Source organism: Felis catus, chromosome A2, assembly GCF_018350175.1.
Source record: "Felis catus isolate Fca126 chromosome A2, F.catus_Fca126_mat1.0, whole genome shotgun sequence".
Taxonomy (NCBI): Eukaryota; Metazoa; Chordata; class Mammalia; order Carnivora; family Felidae; genus Felis; species Felis catus.
The window spans coordinates 104,627,610-104,654,602 of NC_058369.1; the positions used below are offsets into that span (position 1 = coordinate 104,627,610).

The 26,993-nt window shown below is 36.2% G+C and overlaps 1 protein-coding gene and 1 long non-coding RNA gene across 7 annotated transcripts in view; one reads left to right on the forward strand and one right to left on the reverse strand.

The window, feature by feature from the left end:
- The first annotated feature begins 227 nt into the window (after positions 1 to 227).
- LOC109497470 lies at positions 228 to 26,490 on the forward strand. 2 transcript variants are annotated; one of them, XR_002740500.2, is made up of 4 exons: positions 228 to 373; positions 15,700 to 15,767; positions 19,159 to 19,290; positions 22,915 to 24,044. It is a non-coding gene; the product is annotated as an uncharacterized LOC109497470 (long non-coding RNA). The 2 variants fall into 2 exon arrangements; XR_006594242.1 differs by lacking the exon at positions 228 to 373 and adding an exon at positions 16,239 to 16,372 and having other exon boundaries at positions 15,688 to 15,767; positions 22,915 to 26,490.
- THSD7A (thrombospondin type 1 domain containing 7A) overlaps positions 10,472 to 26,993 on the reverse strand; it is a 664,277-nt gene continuing 647,755 nt past the window's right edge. For 4 of the 5 annotated variants that reach the window (XM_045052422.1, XM_045052423.1, XM_019825529.3 and 1 more), the window contains 5 exons: positions 22,952 to 23,047; positions 19,607 to 19,689; positions 19,045 to 19,255; positions 16,545 to 16,632; positions 10,472 to 15,864 (listed from right to left, as the gene is read on the reverse strand). In XM_045052422.1, coding sequence (XP_044908357.1) covers positions 15,780 to 15,864; positions 16,545 to 16,632; positions 19,045 to 19,255; positions 19,607 to 19,689; positions 22,952 to 23,047 — 563 coding nt within the window. In that variant the 3' untranslated portion in view covers positions 10,472 to 15,779. The remainder of the gene's footprint in view (positions 15,865 to 16,544; positions 16,633 to 19,044; positions 19,256 to 19,606; positions 19,690 to 22,951; positions 23,048 to 26,993) is intronic. The other variant, XM_019825530.3, reaches the window with a different exon arrangement.

Genomic DNA, 26,993 nt, shown 5'->3' on the forward strand with positions numbered 1-26,993 from the left:
TGGGATGGAGAGCAACACAGGTGTCTTTCATTATGTTAATGAGGTGAGTTTTGGACCCCACCTAAGGGTAGGTGTTGTTTGCTAGGAGAACCAACCATGTGATTGGTCCCACCCCCTGATTCTGGGGGCAGGGGGAGGGGCTGGAGACTGAGTTCAGTCCTCAATGGTCAAAGGTTTAATCAATCATGCCTGTGTAACAAAATCTCCATAAAAACGGAAAACGAGGGTTTTAGGAAAGCTGGTGATCTCGCGCGTGTGCTGGCGCATAATGTCCTGGAGATAGCATGGAAATTCCGTGCCCTTTTCCCATGCCTTGCCCCATGCAAATCAGCGGTTTCTGAGTTTTATCCTTTTATAATACATCCGTAATTAAGTAAGTAAAATGTTTCTCTGAGTTCTCTGAGCTGCTCTAGCAAATTAATCGAAACCAAGGAGTGGGTTGTGGGCTCTTTGATTTATAGCCGGTCTGGTCAGAAGTAAAGATCAGGGCCTGGATTTGGGACTCGTATCTGAAGTGCAAGAAACGACATTTGGGAACCTCCAATTTGTAGCCAGTAGGTCAGAAGCTCGGGTAACAACGCGGGTTGTGACTAGCGTCTGAAGTGGGGGATGGGTATTATTGCAGGACTGAATCCTTAAGCTGTGGAACCTGGTGTTACCTCTGGCTAGAGAGTGTCAGAATTGAGTTGAATTGTAGGACACCCAGCTGGTGTCCAGAACATTGCTTGTTGACATGGTGAATCTTTCCCAGATCCACCCCTGGGATTGGGTCCAGGAATCCAAAGTAATATTCTTACCATATGGGTCTCTCGTTTAATGCTCTGGCATTCCCTGTCACCTGTATTCTACTTTATTTTCTCCATGGCAATTTTTGCCAACCAGTGTATTATATTTCCTTATTTTTGTTTTTATTGTCTCTCTCCCCTCATTTGGATGTATGATCAGTGAGGGCAAGTTTTGTCTTTTTTTTTTTTTTTTTTTTTTTTTTGCCACTTCCTACCATTCAGAGCCTAGCATGGTGCTCAGTACATAGTGTTTCCCATAATTTTCACTGAATTGGTAGAGAAATACTTATCACTGCCCGTATTTGGGGAATACTTATATCACCTCTCCTTCTGTTTGAGAGGTTTTGGATTGCTCACTAACCAAGTGCCCTTCTCAGGCTATCAGCATTGTCTGTAATTTCCTCTCGATGTAGTATATAAATATAGTTTGCCACCAGTTATATTAGCTAAGCAATTGGGGGATGCTAGGACTAAGTCTTCCCATTTGGCAAAATAATACTCTCATTACACCTGCCTTTGGATTGACCACTGACGTTTTGTTCCAGTGTTTTCAAATTTTTCTAACAAGCTTAGGGTGGAAGATAAAAGCTTCTCATGTGTTTTTTGTTTTTGTTCTTCACAGCCTTCTAATACAGTGTTTCAGAAGATGTATAGTGATAATCCAATTAGATAAACATTTGTTCCAATATTTTTACCCAGAGGCCTCTGAAACACATTTTCCCCCCTCACTATCTACTTTATTAGCTTCAACAATTGAGGCTGAATATCTAATCAGAAAGACAACGATCAGTTCTCTGTGCTTCCTAGTTGGTGTTTGATGTTTTCCGAAGGCCAGATGAGCAGCACACATTTTGCTCATTATCTGGTAAGCACCGACCACTACAGACAGAAACGGGGCTGCTTTTTCCAGCTGCAGAAACCTTTCTTTTCAGTCCGTTAAACTTAACTTGTTTAGCAATAGCTAAAACAAGATAATTCTTATTTGTTATTTCTTTGGCATTTCCAAAGTTCAGTCTTAAATTAGCAACAATGAGCCAAAGGGTTTCAAAATTTTTTGTCTTTAATTTTTTAATTTTTTTTTAATTTTGGAGGATAGGGGGTTTTAGGCAGGAAAAAAGATTGATTCCGAATGACCAGTATTTAGAATTATTTTTTCTTTTATTTATACTGAAGGGCTCTTGTTCACAATTGCTTTTTAAAATATTTATTATTCGTTTAAAAAGTTCAGTATACTTACCATATGTTATATTAGTTTCAAGTGTACAATACAGTGGTTCAACAATTCTTCACATTACTCAGTGCTCATGACAAATGTACTCTTTGTCCCATTCGCCTGTTTCACCCATCACCTCCACTCTCCTTCCCTCCCCTCTGGTAACTATCTGTTCTCTTTAGTGAAGAGCCTGTTTTTTGGTTGGTCTGTAACTGATTTTTAAGTTGGCTTTACAGATGCATGATTAAGAGGAAATGAGGTTCATACTGTACTCAAAAATCTTGACTCTCAATTTTCAATCATTTGTAACATTTAAAATAAATGGCTTGATCAAAACCACACTGATATATCACCTCAGGCCAGTTAGAGTGGCTAAAATGAACAAATCACAATACTATAGATGCTGGAGAAGATGTGGAGAAATGGGAACCCTCTTGTACTGTTGGTGGGAATGCAAAGTGGTGCAGCCACTCTGGAAAACAGTGTGGAGGTTCCTCAAAAAAGAATAGATTTACCCTAGGGCCCAGCAATAGCACTGCTAGGAATTTACCCAAGGGATACAGGAGTGCTGATGCATAGGGGCACTTGTACCCCAATGTTTATAGCAGCACTCTCAACAATAGCCAAATTATGGAAAGAGCCTAAATGTCCATCAGCTGATGAATGGATAAAGAAATTGTGGTTTATATACACAATGGAATACTACTTGGCAATGAGAAAGAATGAAATATGGCCCTTTGTAGCAACATGGATGGAACTGGAGAGTGTTAAGCTAAGTGAAATAAGCCATACAGAGAAAGACAGATACCATATGTTTTCACTCTTATGTGGATCCTGAGAAACTTAACAGAAGACCATGGGGGAGGGGAAGGGGAAAAAAAAAAGCTAGAGAGGGAGGGAGCCAAACCAGAAGAGACTCTTAAAAACAGAATAAACTGAGGGTTGATTGGGGGTGGGAGGGAGGGGAGAGTGGGTGATGGGCATTGAGGAGGGCACCTGTTGGGATGAGCACTGGGTGTTGTATGGAAACCAATTTGACAAGAAATTTCATATTGAAAAAAATAAAGTAAATATCAAAAAAATTAAATGGCTTGAAGACCATTTTTAAACCATAATTAAGAAATATTGTGTGAATATGTGTGTGTACTGTGATTTCTCACTAACTTTTGCCATTACTGAGTTGTGAAAAATTAAAGACAGCAATGAGAAAATCATACAAGGGTGCCTGGGTGACTCAGTTGATGAAGTGTCCAACCCTTGATTTCGGCTTAGGTCATGATGTCACAGTTCATGATTTCAAGCCCTGCATAGTGCTCTGAGCTGACAGTGTGGATCCTGCTTGGGATTCTCTTTCTCCTTCTGTCTGTCTGCCTCTCCCTTGCTCATGCCCTTTCTCTTTCTTTCTCTCAAAATTAAATGAACAAACATTTAAAAAAAATCATAAAGACACAATCTTGTGTTACATATGCACCATTACTTAAACTTTCATTATTTATATTCTTTGTTGTTCCTTCCATGTTTTTAACTACAAATGTGCTAAATATCCTTATATCCTTGCACACATGCTTTATATCTTTTTGCACATGCACCATACATTTTCTGTCTCCCTCTATCATCTCTTCTGTAGACTTGACGATTATTTCTCAGAAGTTGAGATACTGGGTCAAAGGATATGTTTATTTTTAATTAAAAAGATAGTGTCCCCATTGCCCTTCAGTGACTAGAATCAATTAATAGTTTCCTAAGATTAAAAAAAATCTTTTTTTTTTGCCTCATATTTGATAAGATTATGTATTGCCAAACTTTATTTTCTCCATCTTTGGGTCATAGTTTGAAGTGGCAGATCTTTGTTTTTTTTAATTTTTTTTTTTCAGCGTTTATTTATTTTTGGGACAGAGAGAGAGCATGAACAGGGGAGGGCTAGAGAGAGAGGGAGACACAGAATCGGAAACAGGCTCCAGGCTCTGAGCCATCAGCCCAGTGCCCGACGCGGGGCTCGAATTCACGGACCGCGAGATCATGACCTGACTGAAGTCGGACGCTTAACCGACTGCGCCACACAGGCGCCCCAGACATATCTTTGACTATGAATGTTGATGGGAATCTTTTTGCTAAGTTCAAAGTCATTTATTTTCCTTCTCTGTTCCATCCCTGCTCATTTGTCCTACCAGAAAGTAAAATGGAACCTTTAACCAAGGCTTTTGATCCTTCCTTAGTAAAACAGATCCTATAGTAAAACAGATGCTATGAAATATGCAAGAACTGATTATTATCAGTGGTAGGAACTATTCTTAATACTTACATACCCAAAGGACTGTATTGATGCATGGCATTGTAGTCCAAAGTGAGATAATGTACCAATTTATTGCCACATCTGCTTTGATTTTGGATCCATAATTACATTTAAATGTTTCTGGCCAGCAATTGCTGATTTTTGAAAGCCACTATGGTGCTAATTCTGAAGGGAATTGTATCAAATAACTGTTTATTTATTCTTAAATTTTAGAGAGAGAGAAGGGCAGAGGTGGAGAGAGAGAGAGAGAATCCTAAGCAAGCTTCACACTCAGCTGGAGCCAGACAAGGGGCTTGATCCCAGGATCCCAGGACCTGAGTCAAAGTCAAGAGTCAGATGCTCAACTGCCTGAGCTACCCAGGTGCCCCTCAAAGTCCTCTCTAGGTTATTATTTTTTTAAATCTCTGGTCAAACATTGCCATAATCCTTAATGCATAATACAAAGTGCGTTATATCATGATTACTACCAGGCATGGCGTCACTTTATCTTTTTTTTTTTTTTTTTACTCCATTATAGGACACCTTTTAATTTGATTTTCCTGTAGATTGTTACATATAGATATTAGAATAGGCATGCACACAAAAATTAACTCTTGTGGGGTGCCTGGGTGACTCAGTTAATCCTCTGACTTTGGCTCAGTCATAATCTCATGGTTGCCGGGTTTGAGCCCCGTGCTGACAGCTTGAAGCCTGGAGCCTGCTTTGGATTCTGTGTCTCCCTCTCTCACTCACTATCTCTCTCTCAAAAAATAAACATTAAAAAAATTAAAAATCTTTCAAGTGTCTTTTATACAATTCCAGATCAAAATTCTGTACTTAATGACTCCTTCTATGTCCAGGATACTTTTTCTTGATTTTTTTTTTTTTTTTTATAAATAACTTTTCCCATAGGTGGTAAGGTAGTGCCATGAGAAGAAAAGGCTAGTAGCCCTTTGGCAAAAGTAATAATAAGAAGTGATAAACATAAAAAAAAATCCCCCAGCAGACAAATATAAGTGAGTGAACCTTTTATGAAGATAAATTTTGGAAGGGTATGGTTATATATCAGCTGTCAGACTAGCAGCTGGAGGGTCTCTGGGGACGTGGTTTGACAGAGTCTTCACTCCGATCACTGTTTATGAAAGACTGGGCTATGAGCCTATGCCTTTCCATAAGCTGTTCACTTTCTCCTCCATGTTACTTTCTAGGCTTACTGGCTGACTCCGATTTTGAAATTCATGTTACTTTTCCAGGAAATCAAAACATTATTTTCTATAGGGAATGAATTTTAAATGATTTATTAATGTATTTGCTTGGTTGTTGACAGTCCTCCTCTATTGTTCCAAAGTGAGTTATGGGGATTTAGGAAGCACTCTGAATTGTAACTTTATACTGTTCTATTTCTGCTTTAAAGCAAATAGCATTTCACTTGGTTGTTATTGATACCATAAAATAATATAGTTATAGTCAGGCTCCTTTTCTCTCCTGGAAGAAGGGCTTCTAGAAATTTGCAATTGTTCTGTTCTTAATCAGCTTCCCTACCTCGTTTGCCATTTTCTCAGCTCCCTCTTATAACTGGCATATTCTCAGTGGTCACTCCCCTGTGATGTTAGGCTTTGTCACTACTGTTTTTATTTCTTCCACTTCTATTAGGGTTCTGTCTATGTCAACAGTGTGCCTTCTGAAGAGTGTAGGTTAACATACTTCTGGAAAGTTAAATTAAAATGAAATGTATTCATGATGGAATACTAACAACTTTCACCTTTAGATGAATTGTTTAACTATGCTGGCCTCCTTGTACTTGATCTGCCTTGTGATCTTAACCACTCTTTGCCCATAAACCTTGCAGTTCACTAATTACTTTGTTAATTTATTCATCCAACAAGAATTCATTATTCTTACTATGTGCTGGGCTTCATTCTAGGCAAGGAGAAAAACCAATGATGACCTGGCCTCTCCTGTGTGTGAGAAAGTGTAAAAAACTACACCCTCCCCCCCCCAACACACGACTAAAAAGATATGTAGTATCAAGTGCCATTAAAAAAAAAAAAAAAACTAAAAAAGGGCAGGAGGATAAAAATGACAAGGATAGTTAAGGAAGGTGGCGTTTGAGCACACACCTGTGTAAAGTGAGAGAGTGGCCAGGCCTACATGGAAGTAAGGAATGTCCCCGGTGGAGGTAAGAGAAAGGGCACAGCTTTGAGAAAAGGATGGTTTTAACAGAACATTGGGACCCAGCTTCAGCACTCCCATGTGACACTGTCCTCGATAGCATGAGATGGGGGTGAGCATGCCCAGGAGAGAGCAAAGAGCAAAGAGTGAGGTGGCAGAGGCCATTGTAAAAGCATCTCTCTGAGATTCAAAAATAATAGTAATAAATTTTGGAGGAATAAAATCCAGAAAGCTCTCTTTACTGAAAGGTTAAAACTATTGAAGGCATTAAATTAATAACTACATGGCATCAACAGAATTGTCATTTAAAAATCATATGTACTAGATAACTGAATCCAATATTAAAAGATGAAAGGTTGCTCAAATTTGCTAGTTGTCAAGGAAATGGAAATGAGAGAGATTGATGTTTTATTATAGGTTGATGGGGACTTTTTTTTTTAAATGACGTATAGTTGACACACAAGCTTACATTAGTTTCAGGTGTACAACATAGTGATTTGACAGGTCTATACATGTGCTGTGTTCACCACAAGTGTAGATACCATCTCTCCCCATAGAACACTGTTAGAATGTCATTGACTAGATTTCCTATACTGTACCTTTTATCTTGCTGACTTATTCAGACTTATTCATTCCATAACTAGAAGCATATACCTCCCACTTCCCTTCACCCATTTTGCCCATCCTCCTTCTCTCTCCTATCTCTGGCAACCACCAGTTGGTTCTTTGTATTTATTGGTTGGTCTGTTACTAATCTTTTTTTTTTTTTTAGATTTCACATAGAAATGAAATCATACTATATTTGTCTTATTTCACTTAGCTTTTATACTCTCTAGGTCCATCCCTATTGTTGTAAGTGGCAAGATCTCCTTTTCTATGACTGAGTACTAATCCATTGTGTGTGTGTGTGTGTGTGTGTGTGTATAGTGTATATAAATGTGTATGTGTGTATATATATATAATGTATATAAATGTGTATGTGTATATATATAATGTATATAAATGTGTGTGTGTATACATATATACACACACACCATATTTTCTTTATCCATTCATCTATAGATGGACAGGGGTTGCTTCCATATCTTGGCTACTGTAAATAATGCTACAATAAAATAGAGTGCATATATCCTGAATTAGTACTTTTTCTCTGGGTAAATATCTAGTAGTGGAATTACCAGGTTGTATGGTATTTCTATTTTTAAAAAATGTTTATTCATTTTGAGAGAGAGAGTGAGAGAATGTATGTGTGTGAGAGTGGGGGAGGGGCAGAGAGAGAGGAAGAGAATCCAAAGCAGGCTCTGGGCTGTCAGTGCAGACCCTGATGTAGGGCTCAATCTCATAAACTGTGAGATCATGACCTCAGCCGAAATCAAGACTCAACAGTTGGGCACTTAACCAACTGAGCCACCAGGCACTCGTCATATTTCTATTTTTAATTTTTGAGGACTCTCTAGTGTTTATCATCCTGACTGCACCAATTTATATTTCCACCAACAGTGCATGAAGGTTCCTTTTTCTCCCCTCCTCACCAACACTTGTTATTTTTTGAGTCTAGCCATTTTGACCAGTGTTAAGGTGATAATCTCATTGTGGTTTCAATTTGCATTTTCCTGATGATTAGTTGTAGTGAGCATCTTTTCATGTGTCTGTTACCCATCTGGATGTCTTCTTTAGAAAAGTGTCTTTTCATGTCTTTTGTGCATTTTAATCATACTATTATTATTTGGTATTGAGCTGTATAAGTTATTTATATATTTTCAACATTAACCCCTTATTGAATATAACGTTTGCAAATATCTTCACCCATTCAATAGGCTGTCTTGTTTTCTTGAGAATTTCCTTCTCTGTGCCAAAGCTTTTATTTTGGTATAGTCTCAAAAGTTCATTTTTGCTTTTGTTTACCTTGCCTCAGGAGACCTATCTAGAAAAATATTATTAAGGTCAATGTCAAGGAAATTACTACCTGTTTTAGGAGTCTCATGATTACAGGTCTCACATTTAGGTCTTTAATCCATTTTGAGTTTATTTTTGTGGATGATGTAACGAAGTGGTCCAGTTTCATTCTTTTGCATGTAGCTTTCCAGTTTCCTTAATACCATGTACTGAAGAGACTGTCTTTCCCCCATTGTATCTTCTTGCCTCCTTTGTCCTAGATCAATTGATCCTATAAGTGTGGGGTTTTTTTTTGGGGGGGGGGGCTCTGTTTCATTGACTTATGGGTGTGTTTTTGTGCCAGTACCATGTTATTTTGATTACCACAACTTTATAGTGTATCTTGAAATCTGGGATTGTGACCCCCTCTATCTTTGTTCTTCTTCAAGATTTCTTGGGCTATTTGAGGTCTTTTATGTTTCCATACAAATTATTCTGTGAAAAATGCTGTTGGTATTTTCATAGAGATTGTATTCAATCTGTAGATTTCTTTGGGTAGTATGGACATTTTATCTATATTCGTTCTTTCAGGCCATGAGCATTGAATATCTTCCTATTTGTGTCATCTTCAGTGAATGTTTTTTTTGGTTTTCAGAATGTAGGTTTTTTTGTTTCCTTGGTTTATTTTTAGGTATTTTATTTTTGGTGGTGAAATTGTAAATGGAATTGTTTTCTCTTTCTGCTATTTTGTATATAGACACAACTGATTTATGTGTATTATACTGCAACTTTACTGACTTCATTTATTATTTCTAATAATTTTTTGTGGAGTCTTTAGTATTTTCTATGGGTTTGGGTCTTGTCATAACTCAAATTGTGACCAAAAAATGGTGAGATTTACCTTAGGTGTTGATGAAATTTGGGAGGGGGCAAAGGCCATTTTACTTGTTTGAAAACAGTAATACATAAAAAACGGAAACCGATTTCTATTGTATCTACTAAATTCAGCCCATTTTTCTCTTTCTCTCTTCCTTCCCCTGTTCGCATCATACTTAGAAGATTATATGATCAAGAAGAAAAACATGGCAGGACCCACATCAGATTGTTAAATCAGGCTGCCTTAGCAGGGAGATGCTATGGAGTAAGGTGGAAAGGGGAAGGGAAGGTCATCTGGAAAAAAAAAAAAAACCCTGCAATAATAGAAAGCATGACTGCATTTAAACATTTTGTATGTACTTAGTATCTTTGGAGAGTAATGGACACTGATGTGAACTGTACTTTGAAGTGTGTGTTGGCTTTTCTTTGGAGTATGTTCGGAGTTTAATGACAGAAATCACTAGGTACTTAGAAGAAGCAAATATGGAATATAGACCAGTCATGTTCATGTTTGTGTTTGCAGGACATAAACTGGAGTTGCAACATAAAACCTGAAGTTAGTAATTTGACACTGCATATCTAGATACATAAAAAAGAATTATCTGGGTGATTGAAACATGTTTTCATCTAGATTCAATTGTCATGAACAATATGGAATGTAAGGAGACTGAAAATGAGTTTTCCATCAAGTACTTGAGGCTAGCTGCATATTTTGAGGGGTATCATATATGAAGTTTAAGGGCTCCCTTCTTAATTATATTGCGGCAAACAGCTATTTCAGAAAATGTTTTAACCCCTAGCTGCACTGGCAGTAATTTACACATCCCTTTCTGATTTTGTGAATGTGCGCATCTTAATTTGGAAACTGGGGGAATCATAATTTGTTAATGTGTGACCTCCTACCTTGTGTGATAGGTTTGGTCTTTTATTAGTAGACATAAGGAGAAAGGCACAGGGAGGGATTTGCCTTCCAACTGAGGGGGCAGTTAGTGTTGCACTCCGTTCGAGAGTGTCTTATTATCCTCTGCTGGTGCTCTTTTAATTGACTGGACACCAACAGGTCATTTGTCCACAATGATGAATGTGGTGGCCTCAGCAGACTTTTAAAGTTAAGGTTTGCATCTCTTGAACTTTCTCCACTAGAGTTACTAAAAAAAAAAAAAAAAGATTCAGGAACAGGCAATAGAGCAGTGAAAGTGTTTGGATATTCACTGAAATATATATATTTTTAACCCACCTATGAGCAGCAAATGATGCAAATTAAAAAGTACACTTGAGTAGAATGAAAATGATTTCCATGTTTATGTTTGTCGGCAACGTATTTACAAATAACCCATATGAAAATGTAAAAAAGCATATTACATCTTCACATGCCATCTGTATTAACTGAATAAAGCTAGTGACATTATTTTCAAATCTGTAATTGTACATAGACATCTTGTGCATTAAAAAAGAAATGTACATAATTTAAAATAAATTACATTACACAATTTACAAAGTAATATTAACAAAAACTTCTTAGACAGCTGCCTCCTTATTTAAACAAAATAAATATTCAGGTAATTAAATTAACAAAAAACACTTAGGGGATTATAATTTATATAAAGACATATTGCAAATTTAATAAAGTTATATTTTACAATGACAGATACTGATCTCTTCAAATCTCTGTGCTACAAATAGGCAGGAAAAAGTACCAGAGAGGGGATCTTAATGTTTACTTTTTAAAAACAAACACACATAGATTGCTGAAAAATAGTTGTGAAAATTTCATTGAAGTTTCAAAGTAGATGCTCTAGAAACTATTGCTTTTAAGAAAAAAAAGTCTACGAAACACAAGACTGACAGTTTTACATTCTAAATAGACTAGAGATTTTGATTGCTGAAAACATGACTGCCACAAACTAAAAGTTTTCGTATACTGCTCGTTTTCAGATCTGGCTGGGTAGAAGCATGAAAACATAAAACTACAACGTTAACTCTATCCACTTAGCATGTTTTACTCAATAAAGTAGACATAACCATTTTCAGTGTCCCTGCTAGACAGAGAATTACCATCATCACACTGCAAAACATCCTTTTTATGAAGAGTCATGCTTGCTAGGCCCACACTCCAGTTTAAGGGGCCGAAATCCTCTTCTGTAGTCACGGCTACCTGAAGATGGGACCAGGTGGGACAGGCAGATGTTGTATTCTCACAGGTAAACTAGACCTAAGAAAGCTCACTTGCTGACAAGATTCTTCACAAATTCTTTCCCGTACGGCTCTCCCTTTCAACACCTTCGGACTTGGTGGGAAATAGAACAAGAAACACGTTTGAATTTGGCAATACTTTTACACATACATCTCAGATGATTTTGGAAGCATGATTCTCACAAATCTATTCAAACTCCCACTAAGCCCAAGAAGGGGCTCTCCTTTCTGTAAGGTACAGGCCTGCCTTCCTCTCTTAACAGGGTGGGACATGAGCACAGAGGTGAGGAGGAGGAAGAGATAACTGGGTCATACTTAAGAGGATAGAAATTGACATTTTTACAGAAAGTCTTTTTTTTTTTTTTTTTGAGGGGGGTATGTCTTCTACATCTTACATTTTGTTTGAATCAAGATGTTCACACTCTAAGTGACACTTGGACTGTAATAGGTAAGAAATAGCTTCATCTTTCCCCCCCTTACTTAACACTTTGAGCATGCATTGGTAGATGGCGGTTCTGAGAAAAGTAGACAACATTGTTGTTAAGAGAGCAGAGAGACACCAGAGAAAATGATCATAAAGGAGCAATGGGTACAGAGATTTAGAGGAGGTTACTGAGAGATGTTACTTCCTGTAAGAAGTTCTGCATATGTGGCTTTATCTTGGAATGTCCAGGAACTTAACAGTGTTCTGATTAAGCCACAATGAGCATTGCCACCTACCTGAGGGCAAAGGAGGGTTACAGCAAAAGCCTAACAGCATGGCCTGAGACATGGACATTACACAAGGTAAAAATCTCACCCTAGAGACAAATCGAGTTAAGGGTGATTTAAGTAACTTCTTCACTCATTAAACATAATTCCTTTTTTTGAATGTCTTCCATACAAAAGTCATGACTAATTGTTTTACAGTGTCTAGCAGAGTATCTTACATGTGATAATTCAAGAAGTATTTGTTTTGTCATAAGTGATTTGTGCTTTGTTATAATTAAGAACATGCTTTTATGCACTCCTTTCTAAATTAGCTTGAAGCTACACTATAGTGTCTTCAAAAAGGCTTTCAAATAAGAATTCTGGTCCATATCCTAGATTAGATAGTGATAAAGAAGCAAATCACCGTCTAAAGAGAGATCAGTTGTGCCAATTTTGTGTGGTTTCTATTGAAACAATCCAACAAAATAGTATAATACTGTGTCATTCTTTTTTTCTTTTTCTTTTTTTTTAAACCAAACAGACCTTCATGTTTATAGAGCAGTAGTTCTAAATCTTTTGTGGGCTCACAGGTCATTTTGGTAAGGCAAAAGTGTCAACGGACCAGTTACTAGTATATCCCCCTCCTGAACTGCTAGAATTGAACAGGAGGAATAAAATATTTATGACATTCCAGTAACGTACTTCACTCATTATTGCCTCATGCCAGGAACAAAACTAAGGCTATTTTCATGTTGTAAACATGAATATAGTAACCTTCATTTGTCCAAAATAGCCAGCTGGCTACATGTCCTACCTTCCATCTTTGTAACAAGAGGCCACCCAGTATTTATCCTAACAGTGAACTTCCAATACGTTCCCTAGTGTTAGGTCACATTGAACCCAGTCTCCTTCATATATATAGTGTTGTAAAATGTAACTAATTTATGAATAAAATAATGTATTTTCATAAAATTGATTAATTTTGATCAGTTCATTAATTCTTAATATATGGGTTACACGATACTGATCTGCCTTCTGAATTAGTGACCTTTTACAGTATCAGAAGTATAGTTTTTGTGCAATGCTATTTGATTCTATTTAGGAACTTCAAAGTTAGTAGGTGCTGCACGCGTTTAATAAGGCTGTTAGCTAAATTCTTCAAGTAACTGCAGATTATTTCTCAACCATTTTGTACAAATGGAGTTCATTTTATTCAAAGAGATCAACTTGAGGATTATCTGGAAGACCCCTGAGTGCATACACTGACGATCACAGTTTTAGAACAATCATATGATTTTTATTCCTTCTCTTCAATAAGACAGATGCAATGGAATTTGTTTTTATGAGTTTTTTTTGTTTAAATCTTTGATTTAAAGTAAAATTCTCATCTTTGTGACCACCTATTTGCTTTTAAATGATTTGCTTTGCCTAATACGGTGAATGTTTAATAAGGAATTAGTGCTTTCTACATTTAATTCTTAGTGAAATAGGTAGAAATTTGTTAATTTTTGAGGCAACAACATCTGATAATCTGATGTTTTTTGTAATCTTTGTAAATAATCCAATGAACAGCAGGGGGAGCTCAAACTCTACTATGAATGTAAAACACCTAGTCTAAACCACTTTTATAGCAACACAGCTATGTTTAAGATAAAATAGCTTATTATACTATTTTTAAAAGACCTGAAAACCTAATGTCCTCCCCTCTACCAAATGTTGTTGCAGTAAATGTTGCCTGAAAAATGGAATTGCTTTTTAATGGCACCTTTTGAATTTTCTTTTCACACGCAAGAAGTCTACCAAATCAGATAGATAGTACTTCACTGTGCCTTTCCCAGGGCTACTTCTGTGAAAAAGACAACTACTTCCAAAACAGTGAAAAAGTTGAATGACTCCTTTTCACTTTTGAAATTAAACAGTTCTCATATTCTAAGGTAAATGAATGAAAACAAAAGATGACACAATTAAGAGGTAAGCACTGAAAAAACTTCTAGACCAGTGGTCAGCAAACCACAACCTGCAAATGAATGTGACCTGATGACTGTCTTTATAATGGGAGGTTTACTGGGAAACTGCCGTGTTCATTCTTCTATGTACTGTGTATTGTCTACACCTGCATTCTTCTGATGACAGAATTGAGAAGCTGTGACAAAGACCTGGCTGAAAATTTCTACTATCTGGGCCTTGACAGAAAAAGTTTGCGACCCTTGGTCTAGATATTTAACAAAAGCCCTGGGCAAAACACTTACTCTCTCTTGAAAATTTTAGCTTTTGAAATCAGACAAAGACTCCTTCAAATGTTAGTAGTAATAAAGACACAACCATGGATACATTTGACATGAAACGAAGAATGTGAATCAGGAAAAAGAAGAGTCAACACACAGTTTTGATTCCTTTTAGTTACAAAAATTATCAAGACCTTATTTTCTCCATCTGCTCAAAATTAAAAAGACAACCAGCTCCTTTTTTTCTTTTCTTTTCTTTTTTTAACAAAGATAACAAATATAAAAATCTAGTCATAAACAGCCTTCAAAGTACAATTAAAAACCAACTAGAGAGATCCATCTTTTGAAAGGTTAATGAGTTCGGGATTTGAACATTTAAATCCCTGCCATGTGGTTGATTTCGCAATGGCTGCAGCAATGAGGAAGAGTGTATACAGCAGATGTAATAGCGAATTCCATCCTGTTGCCATCCAAACTGAACTTTGTACTCTTTAGAATACAAGAACTTGCAAATGTCTCCATGACACTCTGAGCACATATGTCTTCATCCCATATGAAAAGAGGCAGTTTCTATGGCAATACTGGTTAAGTGCCTATCATGCTGCACTAATATAGTGCAAAAATGTGCCTTCCATATAGCAAAAGAGATGCAGGCAACCAGTTTGAAAATTAGGGAAAGTAGAAATATATTAACACAAGCAAATAAGTTTTCCAGACAATAACCACTATAAAATACTGAACTTGAGGACTTTTTTTTTTTCTCTAAGATCCTAGTACATGTCCAGCATTCGTATTTTGGAGAAAGACACGAACTAATTCTTAGAAGAAAGTCTTTGCCTCTGAAATGCAGGTTAATGAAAGCTATCATCAACGACCAAGATGCTGAATTTACTCAATGGGTTTTCTGCTCTGCTTAGAGCTTATCTTTTATTCGCTTATCTTTTATTCATTAAAATTGCTTATGAACAAGTACATAGTCTGACGTAGTAATGTGTATCATTCAATTGAGTATACATGTTGTTATGCTTCACTATAGTATTGTAGAGATCTTGGTATAAACTCTTCATGCTAAAATGTTGTTACGGGTTAACACTGCCGACAGAGGCTTGGATCAGGCATCCTAACTGAACAATTCCACAACCATATTTTAGAGATGAATGTGAATTGTCAGTTGGTAGATTTCAGAAAAGATCACAGAAAACTTAGAATGCAGCATGTATTCAACTAAAACTCCTAGAATTCTCAGGGCTGTTTTTTTTTTTTGTTTTTTGTTTTTTTGTTTTTGTTTTTTTGTTTGTTTGTAAGTGGTACTGTCTTAATATCTCCAATGGCACTGTGATTTTCACTCCTTTCTTTGATGCTCTTTTAAAAAGTTACATTGCATTTTAATTCACACAGTATGAAGAGCTTTGTGGCTTCTGGATGTCTACTGCAAAGTCAGAAATCTGAAACTGGTTGTTGCCAGGGTAAGTTATATTTTACATGTCTGCGTCTCCATCATAGGCTAAGGTTAAAGGTTTCAGTCGGTTGTTTTGCCTTCTTTGGGGTTTCTTTGGCTTTTTGCTGTAAACAACACAACAACAATAGGAGAAAGAATCATTTGTAAATTTTACTGTTTCAAATGACAAACTCTGAAATGTATTGATAAAGTTGCTAATTGCCTGTATGACCTAAATTCAATCTTAGAATTGGATACTCTGGTATCTTTGAATTTCTTAGGTATGGTCTGAATAAAATTGAAAAAGAACTCCTCCCGTATTTTATTATCTTATAAAAGTGAATTATCAAATGGAATTCCTCTGGTTTTAACAATGGAAATACTATAGTATAGTCATTTATATTTGAGCAGAAATCTTTGTAAATAATACATAATTTATAATATATGTTTAAAAAGGTAGTTGAATCGGATTAGGTATGACCATAATCTCTTCCTCCAGTGGTAACTGAGGATCAGTCTGGAGTTCACCGTAAGCATATGAAGCAGTATTCTCTTGCAGAACCAAGGAGAACACACTTAAGATGACCTGGCGCAGCTCTGGCTCATTTTCAGATTTCAAACGGCTCAGATTTGGTAGATTTTAGACCAACTATGACAGAAGCCATTTTTATTTAGAATGGCAGATGAACCCTCAATGTGGAATACTTATTTGATATAGTTTGCTGTTCCTGTGTTATGGTCAACCGACAGTATTTTTGCTGAAATAGATTGTTGTGCCCCCTTAGATTGTGAAATAGTTACTCACCAAGCTAGATAAATCATGGAGACAATAAAGATGAGTAACACAAATGCCCCAGCTGCTACACCGTAAACCCAGGTCTTTAGTCTCCCATCTAAGAAGAATGGATATTAGTCATTAATTTACATTAGTTTGGTGTGTGATTATATATATATATATGAGACAGTCTTTAACTATGACCAATGACCAGCCACATATGACCACATTGTTTCAAAACAAAATGAATTATTGCTTAGGCACAGTTAATGATGAATGCAACGCTGCTACTATGAGTTAGATGCTGCTTCATTAAAGGTAAATTATCAATGAGACTTGAAAGGCAAAGAAATAATGTTTTCAATTAAATTTGTGTTCAGATTTCAAGTTTATATGCCTAAATTTTTGCTGCTGCTTAACTAAATTTTAGTTCAAATCAAATATATGTGTAATGCTAAACATTTTGTTCTGATTTTCACTCTAAGAATGGCAATTACAAGAAGAAAAATAATGCAATTTCAAGAAAGTCCAATAGCTTAGGGTTGATGCAGACAGGTATTTGAACATAAATTTTGTCACTTTAGCCTTTTTTTTCCTAGATGAATTGAAAGTGAATCTATTCAACATTTTTTTAGAATTAATCTTTTATCTAATTTACACTTACACTGTATTTTAAGGTTCATTTGACAACATCATTTGCGAAAATAGCCAAGTTTGATTATAACATATAACTTTTAACTCTGAATAATTTTTTTCTAACTTTTCTATTATATGGAATTAGGCAAGACAGGAACTTCCCTAATTTGGTTTTCTGGTCTTATTTTCTTTGAACTTCTTAGTTTTGTGTTGAGAATAAACTTCAACTAGAAGATAGTATTAATAACCTTACCCAACTTAATCTGAAACTCACATCAACATATATTTTCTGTTGCATACATAAAATTAAAGGTGCTATTGGTGCAAAAATTATAGATTGGGCAAATGGACTTCAGAGACAGTCTGGTTTATTTAATATTTGGAAGGCATCAAAAACAAATGTTTTTTCTGCCTGAAGCTGGATCAACCCAGGGGGTCCATTAGTTGGAAACAATCTGTTAATATTCTAAATAGCCTTCTTTTCAATTCTAAAGACTTAAAAAATTAGACACTGGTTTAAAATCTGCCCTGAGAGTTCTTCAACAAATAATCTTTGAGTTCCTCAAAAACCAAGAACAATGCCTAAATGTACTTTTTAAGAACATAAACCTTTTTAATATACTAAAATACTCACTTTAGGGAAGCTATATATTAAACTTAAAACACTCTTTTTAAAAACCAGTTTTGATTTGAGGAGATCTGCATGGATTCTTATTCAAGGTCACAATTGCTAACAGCCATTTGCTGGTCCACGATCTTGAATACTGAGAGAAGAGTTTCCCGTGTTTGCAAAGACAAGTCAGCTTTGCAAAATATATTGTATTTCAGCTAAGAACCTTACCAAGGCAGGGATAATGTGGTTAAATCACAGTATTTGAGCTACCTCACTCCAAAACTGAAAATACTTAAAATCCTAATAATGATTCTCCAGTAAGGGAAAGTGTTTTGACTTAATACATTCCAAAGAGAGATGTGCTAGCTATGAGGATTCTTTTTTTCTCAAGTTTCTAACAAGTATAACGTAGACTGCACCTGGCTTTGCCTGGAGATTTCCTTTGGTCACTAACTAGCAATTCCTCTTGGTGTAAGAAACACCATCATGATCTTACCTACCATATAGCCTTCATAGCGCAATTTTAAGCACCAGCATTAGTTCCAGGAATAAGCATATAGTTGATTTCAACTGGGGAGAGAAAGTATGTAGAGTAGGGATGGCATTTTATTAGACCTTCAAGCTTTTGCCTGTATTGGCTTCAAGTCCATTACTAGACACATTAAGAATGTCTGTTTAATATGACAGGGGTCTGGTCAGTCTTCAAATTTAGATCATCCCATCTAGACAGGAAGGCTCCATCCCTGCCCTTCTGTATCTGATGCTAGTACAGGTTCTGATTACTTCAGTTTATCAAACGGAAGAGCTGATAGAAATTGGGCTGGCCACCAAGTGCCCCTTGGCACAGCACTGTGTTACTGATGTTCCTATTTTAGGTTCAAATTATTACCCGTCTGTGGTCAAATGAAAAATTCTTGAATGTCTTTACAGTTTTATTTGTTCCAGTTCTGAATGACAATACACTTTTTTCCTCATTAATATTTTCACTGTTAGATTTCTTTATTCAATATGATCGTAATTATACTTGTAAATGTAGGTCTGAGATGAAAATAACTAATATCCTAAATTTTTTTCCATAGAAGAAAGTCATTTGTCTGAACTTTGAGCATGAGTGCTTTTTTTATAATAGTAAAAACATAATATATGGCAGTATCAGAATAAATGAGTACAGATGAAATAATTAATAGCTCATATGAAAATGCTTGCTCATTCTTTTAATCCTTTGACATGGTTAAATGTATAAGTAAGAGATTCTACATCAACACTGTCTAGTCACTTCACCTGGCCCAAATGGCTGTAGAAACCAGGTCCTTCCCCGTCCTGTTGGGTTATTGGAGGATGGGGTTGGATGTACTGCGCGACTCGTTTTCACATCTCCTCTTTTGTCCTCCACAGTGGGTATCACCACCACGGGGATAAGTGTGCACTGCTCAAGTGTACCATTAGAAGACATGACTTCAGTGTATCCTTCTTCACAACTGCATGTCCTCATCTGCAGGAGAACAAGAGGATTTCTACACATATAAGGTGATCTTTGAAAGCATGACAGATAGGACTTGAAGAGAAGGCTTTCAAGAAGTATTGTTTTGGAAGTTTACCACATGTAGTTTCTGTCTTAACTACATAAAAAAGGACATACATTTTTTACTGTACACAAATTATTCTAACAGAAACAAGTACGTTCAGAATGACTTACATTGATAAACGGAGAGGTCCAGAAATTATGTTGCAGGCCTCAAGACGTGCGTTTTGGCGGGGGAGGGGGGGGGAATGGACTGTACAAGAGTCAGTGGGGTGAGAAATAATGAAGCTAGTTTATTTATCCTAATGAATTCACACATACCTCACTACAGTAAGAGTGGGGTTGACTACACGGTGGGTTACAAGACCTGTCAGCATCAGGCTGGCGCACCACCAAGCAGCCCCCTGCAGAACAGAAAATCATACATTGACAAGCAGCATCTCTTGCAATGATAGAAATACACTATTGTATACACATGTCTTTGAATCCTGAACCACTTTGGGAATCCATGGATTTTTCCGAGAGCAACTGATTGTGAGATAGTTGGTTAACCTTGACCACTTTATACAGGAACTTGAGGCTCTTTTTTATTTTTCTTAACATTTACTTATTTTTTTAAAAAATTATTTTTTTAACGTTTATTTATTTTTGAGACAGAGAGAGACAGAGCATGAATGGGGGAGGGTCAGAGAAAGAGGGAGACACAGATTCCGAAACAGGCTCCAGGCTCTGAGCTGTCAGCACAGCGCCCGACGCGGGGCTCGAACTCACGGACTGTGAGATCGTTACCTGAGCTGAAGCCGGTGCTCAACCGACTGAGCCACCCAGGCGCCCTAACATTTACTTATTTTTTGAGAGAGAGCGTGAGCAGGGGAAGCACAAAGAGAGAGGGAGTTACAGATTCTGAAGCAGGTTCCAGGCTCTGAGCTGTCAGCACAGAGCCCAACGTGGGGCTCAAGTTCAAGAACTGTGAGATCATGACTTGAGCTGAAGTTGAATGCTTAACTGACTGAGCCACCCAGGCGCCCCAGAGACTCTTGTTCTTCTTCAGAGCAGATGGTACAGAGCCTGGAACTCAGCAGGTGCTCAGTAAGCGCTTGTTTTTTAGTTGCTGCTTTGAAAACACTAATTGCACAAGGGCTATTTCTATCCTAGTCCCCCCTGTTGGCCCAGTTCAACATTACAAAACAGATTTAATTTTCCTTCAAAGTTAACTTTTTTCTTGGCTATTCAAAGAAATAGTTGTCACATTCTTTGAGATGTCTCTTTAATTTACGTGAGTACCACATACATGTTCTTCTTTAATAATGCGTATTTCTTTGAGAAAATTTACAATTCCTGCTAATTCAGGAGTTTTGGGGGTAGAGGAAAGAAAACACTTGTAGCTACTAGGAGGTATATTTATGTTATTGTTTAAACTTGACTTTGCAGCTCTGTTTTTTCTTCCTTCTCTTTCTTCTTTTCAAGTAGAGTGTGCCTGCATAAGTTGTTAAAAGTGAGGTTTTAAGATGGGAACAGATGTCCTAGAGAAACCATATTGCTGATATGGAAGGAACTTAGAGTTTCAAACCATACTTGCTCACTTGAACAGAATTTTAGGAAAGCAAGTTTTTTCCTTTATTTATGGAACTGATCATTCCCTGGGATTTAATCAAAGCTAACTATTGTTAATTCTTTGCCTTATCTCTCAATAATATAAATACACTATTCATCAAAAAAAAATTGTGATGGGAAAGCAGTTAGTCATTGCAAGGCAATTGCAGTTAAATGTCCACGTTTGAGTTATTATCATTAAACACATGAAGAAAAAGGAAAATAACATCTTGATTTCTAATAAGGACAACTTCATAAAACAGAAGCAGGCAGTCAAGTTAGGTAATATACTGCACATGCTTGTCTGTTTCTCATAAAGAAATCTTACCACTCCTAAAAGATGGAAGAAGAATGCATACAGAGTTTATCACAAATCATTTACATGTTGGCTTTTTGGTATCAAAGAGTATTAGAAAGAAATACATGGAATAGTTTAACGAATTAAAAAGAAGGTGAACATATGATTTCTACAGTAAGTCTTTTAAAATTTGACTTACCTTGACATTGGGGACTATCCCCAATTTTAGTGAGAAAAGAGCTTTTAATATGTAGAAGAAAAGGCAAACAAATATTATTTGCATCCATATTTGGAAAAAAAGCCCTGAGAAGTAATAGGACCCTCTGGGGAAGCTGCAACAGCCCCTGTGAATAGTTTAAAGAATGCAGACCTTCATTTTCAACACTTGAGTCGAATGTACCACCTCTATAAATGACTTCAAATTTAGAAAAATCTATGCTTCCCTTCCCAGGACTCTTTCTCCTTATATGCCTCTTAACAGTGGTGTGGTTGGAACCTTTTCTGCCTAATACTGAGAGAGAGCAAAGAGTTTCCTGGCAGGGGTCTCTTCTTTGTTATATATGTGTCCACTGGGGGTTGCTATTATCAATGGTTTCTTGATACAGATTTGTCATGTATAAAATCTTACCTTCACAAAAACATAATTTGATATCCTGTTCCAGCTTTCATAGGGAGGAAATAAGCAATTACGTTTAAATAAATGCAGGTAATTTAAAATTTAATATAAAAATTGATGCTTTCCAAAAAGCATATTGATTCCTGTTCCTGTTATCTTGATGTATATATTACAGCTAAATTTATAAATGGACATTACTCACAGACACCAAAATGCACATTACTTTCTCTCCCTGCCAGAGGGTCAAAACGATAGCAGTAAGTCAGTAGGTTTCCCTACGCAGTTAACTGTCAAACTCATGCTACTGCTGCACTATGAAGATCTCTATAGATTAGACTTACACAAATAAATTGTTGAAGGAGAGATCTTAGATCTTTGGGTCATATGTTTAAGGTTGAGGTTCTGGCTCCAACCTTGTTTTTTTTTTTCCTAGGAAATTTGCAAGGTGGTTCAGTACATACCTGGAGCCAAGTTTCTTGCTACTTCATAGGGACATTAAGATCCCTTGCATTTACTGAGTTTAGATAAGGACACTTGAAGTAATTGCAGATTAGAGAAGCTCTTTGGGGGTCTATTTGGGTCAAGGGACATTTCAGAAAGATTTTTCATTTGGATTTCTTCTTTGAGTATATAATTTTTGAGTGGAGACAGAGTGGGTTAGCTGCCCAGATAGTCTGGGCCTGAGATTTGCCAACAGATTTTTACCTATTAATGAATAGAAAACTAAAACATAGATTTCTGAATTATCTAAGTATCAAGGTACTTAGATTTGTAAAACCATACTCCCTTTGTAATACTTTTGGTCTGCATGTATATGGTCTCTAAGATCCAGAAACAAAATATATATCTATATATTTAGCATGTGGTAAGTTATTCACATATAAAAATTGTTAGGAAAGATAATCTGAGAATTGTGATAATTTATTGGAATTAGACTATTTTAACCAAACTCGTGCAGCAATGTCTAAAATGGCTAGATGAGGGAGAATTTAATTGAAACATTAAAAAATAGTCATTGGTCGCCAGTTACATATAGCCTAGTTACTGAATTCGAAACATGTTTTGGATACCTTGAGTATCTTTGTTTCCTTAATTGTTTAACCGACTGCATGTGTGTTACAGGAAGACTTTCAAAAACCAAAGAAATTTGGCGGTTTACCTGTTACGTTTATACCATCTGACCTTTGACACCAGACTGTTCGGGAAGAACCTTTCCAAGCACTGGCCATCCATTTGTATTCATAACACTGTCCATCTGCAGGGACACAATAAACATGAACAGAAGCATTCTGCTGTCTAGAAGGGCAATCGTGGGGCAAGTATATTAGGAAAATATTTATAAACAACTGAAAAGTGGTGAATCCATCTCAAAAATGATTCGAATGTTACTGTCCTAAAATTACCATAAAAATGTTATAAAATTCCCGATACATTCCTAAATCCCAACTAATGTTTTATGTCCACTGTCATATCTGATGTGAACTTGGATTTTTAATATAATTTCACGTTCAAAGTATTATAAAATATCAAATTTACATACAGGGGCAAATAATAACAAAAAATGTTCAATTGCTTATGCAGTTTTAACAAATACTACCATTTAGACATGTTTGCTTTAGTTTTCTTTTGTCTGTTGGGGAGTGAAAAATAAGATGAACGTGATGTCCTATTATTAGGTCCTCTTCCTGTTGTGATATTCCTCCATATCTATCCAGCAAAAGCCACTATTTTAAAGTAGATACATGCATTCCTTTGCCATGTTTTTTATTTTTAATATAATACATTATATGAGGTATGTATATATCCATAAAATACAGCACATCTGGTCCTCAAACAACATGGAGGTTAGGGGCATGTACCCCTATGCAGTCTAAAGTCTGTGTAGAACTTTGACTCCCCAGAATTTAACTATAAACAGCCTACTGCTGACCGGAAGCCTTACTGATAGACAGTCAGTTAACACATACTTTGTATTATATGTGTTATGTACTATGTGCTTAAAATAAAGAAAACCATAAGGAAGAGAAAGTATAGTTATGGCATTTCTATTAAAAAAATCCACATGTAAGTAGACCTGCAGGATTCAAACCATGTTCAAAGGTCAACTGGATTATCAAAAATTCTAAAAGTATACTGTATGTGTCAATCTGAAACATTCAGTATTGTAGAAGAAATATTTCTATGTGATTTTTTTATAATGTAGCTCTGGTCTTACTTAACTGCTATATAAAATTCCACTATACTAAATGCCACAGTTTTGTGTTTGTTTGTTTTTAGCTATTTCTTCTCTGGATGGCCTTTTAGGTTGTTTTCAATTTTTGCTATTAGTACAATGCCTCAGTGGTCCACCTTCTGCAAGTCTCCTTGTGCTTCTTTAAAGTAAATATCGAGAAGAGAAATTGCTGTGTATCACCATATGGATGGCTGCAACCTTCCTAAATATAACTTTTTTTTCCCTCCCCAAAACAACAATCCACACACCCACCAGCAGTGAATAAGGGTTATCATTGCTTAAGCCTTTAATAACATTGATAATTGCCAGATTTAAAACTTCTGGTTTGTCTGGTGGGTGTGGAAGCTGTATTGTCATTCAAAAATTTTTAATGTTTACTTACTTTTGTGTGTGTGTGTGTGAGAGACGGACAGAGTGTGAGCAGGGGAGGGCAGGAGAGAGGAAGACACAGAATCCGAAGCAGGGTCCAGGCTATGAGCTGTCAGCACAGAGCCAGACAGGAGGCTCGAACTAGTGAACTGCGAGATCATCACCTGAGCTAAAGTCGGATGCTCAACTGACTGAGCCAGCCAGGTGCCCCTATACTGTCCTTTTAAATTGTAGTTCTCTAATTACTAAAGCTATTAAAGAGTAACAAATGTTTTGGGGGCATTTAGACTTCCTTTTATGAGAATTGCTTCTTTATATCTTGTGGCCATTTTTTTATCCTACTGAAATCTGTGCCTTTTCTTATTGAATTGTGGGAAATAATTATTCTAGGATAGCAGTTCTCAAAGTATCCTGTAGAGAACCTGGGAGACTTTGACATTCTCCCAGGTGCGTGCGTGTGTGTGTGTGTGTACTTTTTCAAGTACACATTCATGTGAGTACAGCTGGGTTTTCTTCATATACATAAACCAAATAAGACTGCAACAGATTGAATGCAGAAGTAGAGAATCCACCTGTCTTCCTTTAAGCCAGATATTAGAGATTTGCGAAAATGTAAAACAAGACCATACTTGTCAAAGTTACTGTTTTTGTTTTGCAAAATAATTATTTTTCAGCAAGTATGTTATTTATGGTTACACAAAATTGGTTTATGATTATTTTAAATCTTTTCATTTTTAATACAAACTTTTATGTATCTAAAATTCACAAAAGAAAATTTGGATCAGTCGTTGTAGATACTAATCCTTGGAAATTAATTGCCCTCACAAATATATTTTCTAAGTCTGTAGTTTCTTAGCCTTGTTTATGATCATTTATTATGTAGAAGATTGAAATTTTAATTTAAAATAATTTTTCTTCCTTCCCATTTTTGTTCTTTTTGCGTCCTATGTAGGAAATTATTCCCTACCTTGAGTTTACAATGATATTCTTCTATATTTTCTTTTAAATGTTGTATAGTTCTATTTCACTTTCAGGTCTATAATTTATCTAAAACACAATTTTATGTATGGTGTGAGATAGATAATTTTAAAAACATTACACGGGTAACAAGTTATTGCAACATTATTTACCCACCTACTACCCTACTGACTTTCATTTCTGTCATGTATCCATATATGACAATTCCTGAGATTCTTTCATTAGTTTAATTGCTTTATTGTTGACTTGTCGTTCTTTAAATTATTAATGCTCTAGAATAAATTTTGAAAAAAGCCATGTAAGTCCCCTAATCTCTCCCACTTTTTCCTTCTTGAAATTCTGGGATCTTATTGGTCTTCGACCTCTTTGTATTAATTTTTGGGTCAGTATCTCATAACACATTAAAAATCTGTTCAAATTTCCAGGGTGCTTGGGTGACTCAGTCAGTTAAGCCTCCCCACTTTGGTTCAAAAATGATACCATGGTTCATGAATTCAAGCCCCGGGTGGGGCTGTGCTGACAGCTCAGAGCCCGGAGCCTGCTTTGGATTCTTTGTTTCCCCTCCCTCTCTTTGCCCTTCCCTCACTGTGCCTTGTCACTCAAAAATAAATAAATACTAAAAAAACAAATCTGTTCACATTAGGAAATGCTCAGCACGGTGAGTGTAGTTATCATCTGTCACAATACAAAGTTATTAAAATCTTACTATATTCCCTCTGATGTACTTTTTATCCCTCTTATTTACGTTGTAATTGGAAATTTGTAACTCTTAATCTCCTTCACCTATCACTTACCCTGGCAACTACTAGTTTGCTCCCTGTATTTATGAATCTGTTTTTTTGTTTTGTTCATTTGTTTTGTTTTCTAGGTTCCACATATGAGAGTAATCATACGGTATTTATCTTTGTCTGACTTACTTTAATTATACCCTCTAGGTTCACCCACATTGTCTCAAAAGGCAAGATCACATTCTTTTGTATGGCTGAGTAATAGAATATTGCACACACATACGTGTGTGTGTGTATTATACCATATATTTATCCATTCATTTATTGGTGGACATTTAGCTTGTTTTGCTCTTGTAAATAATGCTGCAATAAACATGGGGTGCATAGGTATTTTTGAGTTAGTGTTTTTCTTTTATTTGGGTAAATACCCAGAAGTGGAATTACTGGGTTATGGTAATTTTAATTTTTTGAGTAACCAACATACTGTTGACCACACTAACTGTACCAATTTACATTCCCATCAAGGATGCATGAGAGTTCCTATTCTCCACATCTTTGCCAACATTTATTTCTTAGCCATTCTGACTGGTGTGAGGAGATACCTCATCGTGGTTTTGGTTTACATTTCCCTGATGATTAGTTGAGCATCTTTTCATGTTGGCTATCTATCTGTGTCTCTTTCTTGGGGGGAAAAATGTCTATTCAGGTCCTTGCACATTTTTTAGATTTCTTTTTTGGTGTTTTGTATAACTTCTTTATTCTGGATATTAACCCCTTTTTGGATTTATGATTTGCAAATCTCTTCTCCCATTCAATAGGTTCCTTTGTTGTTTTGTTGACAGCTTCTTTCTCTGTGCAAAAGCTTTTCATTTTAGTGTAGTCCCAATAGTTTA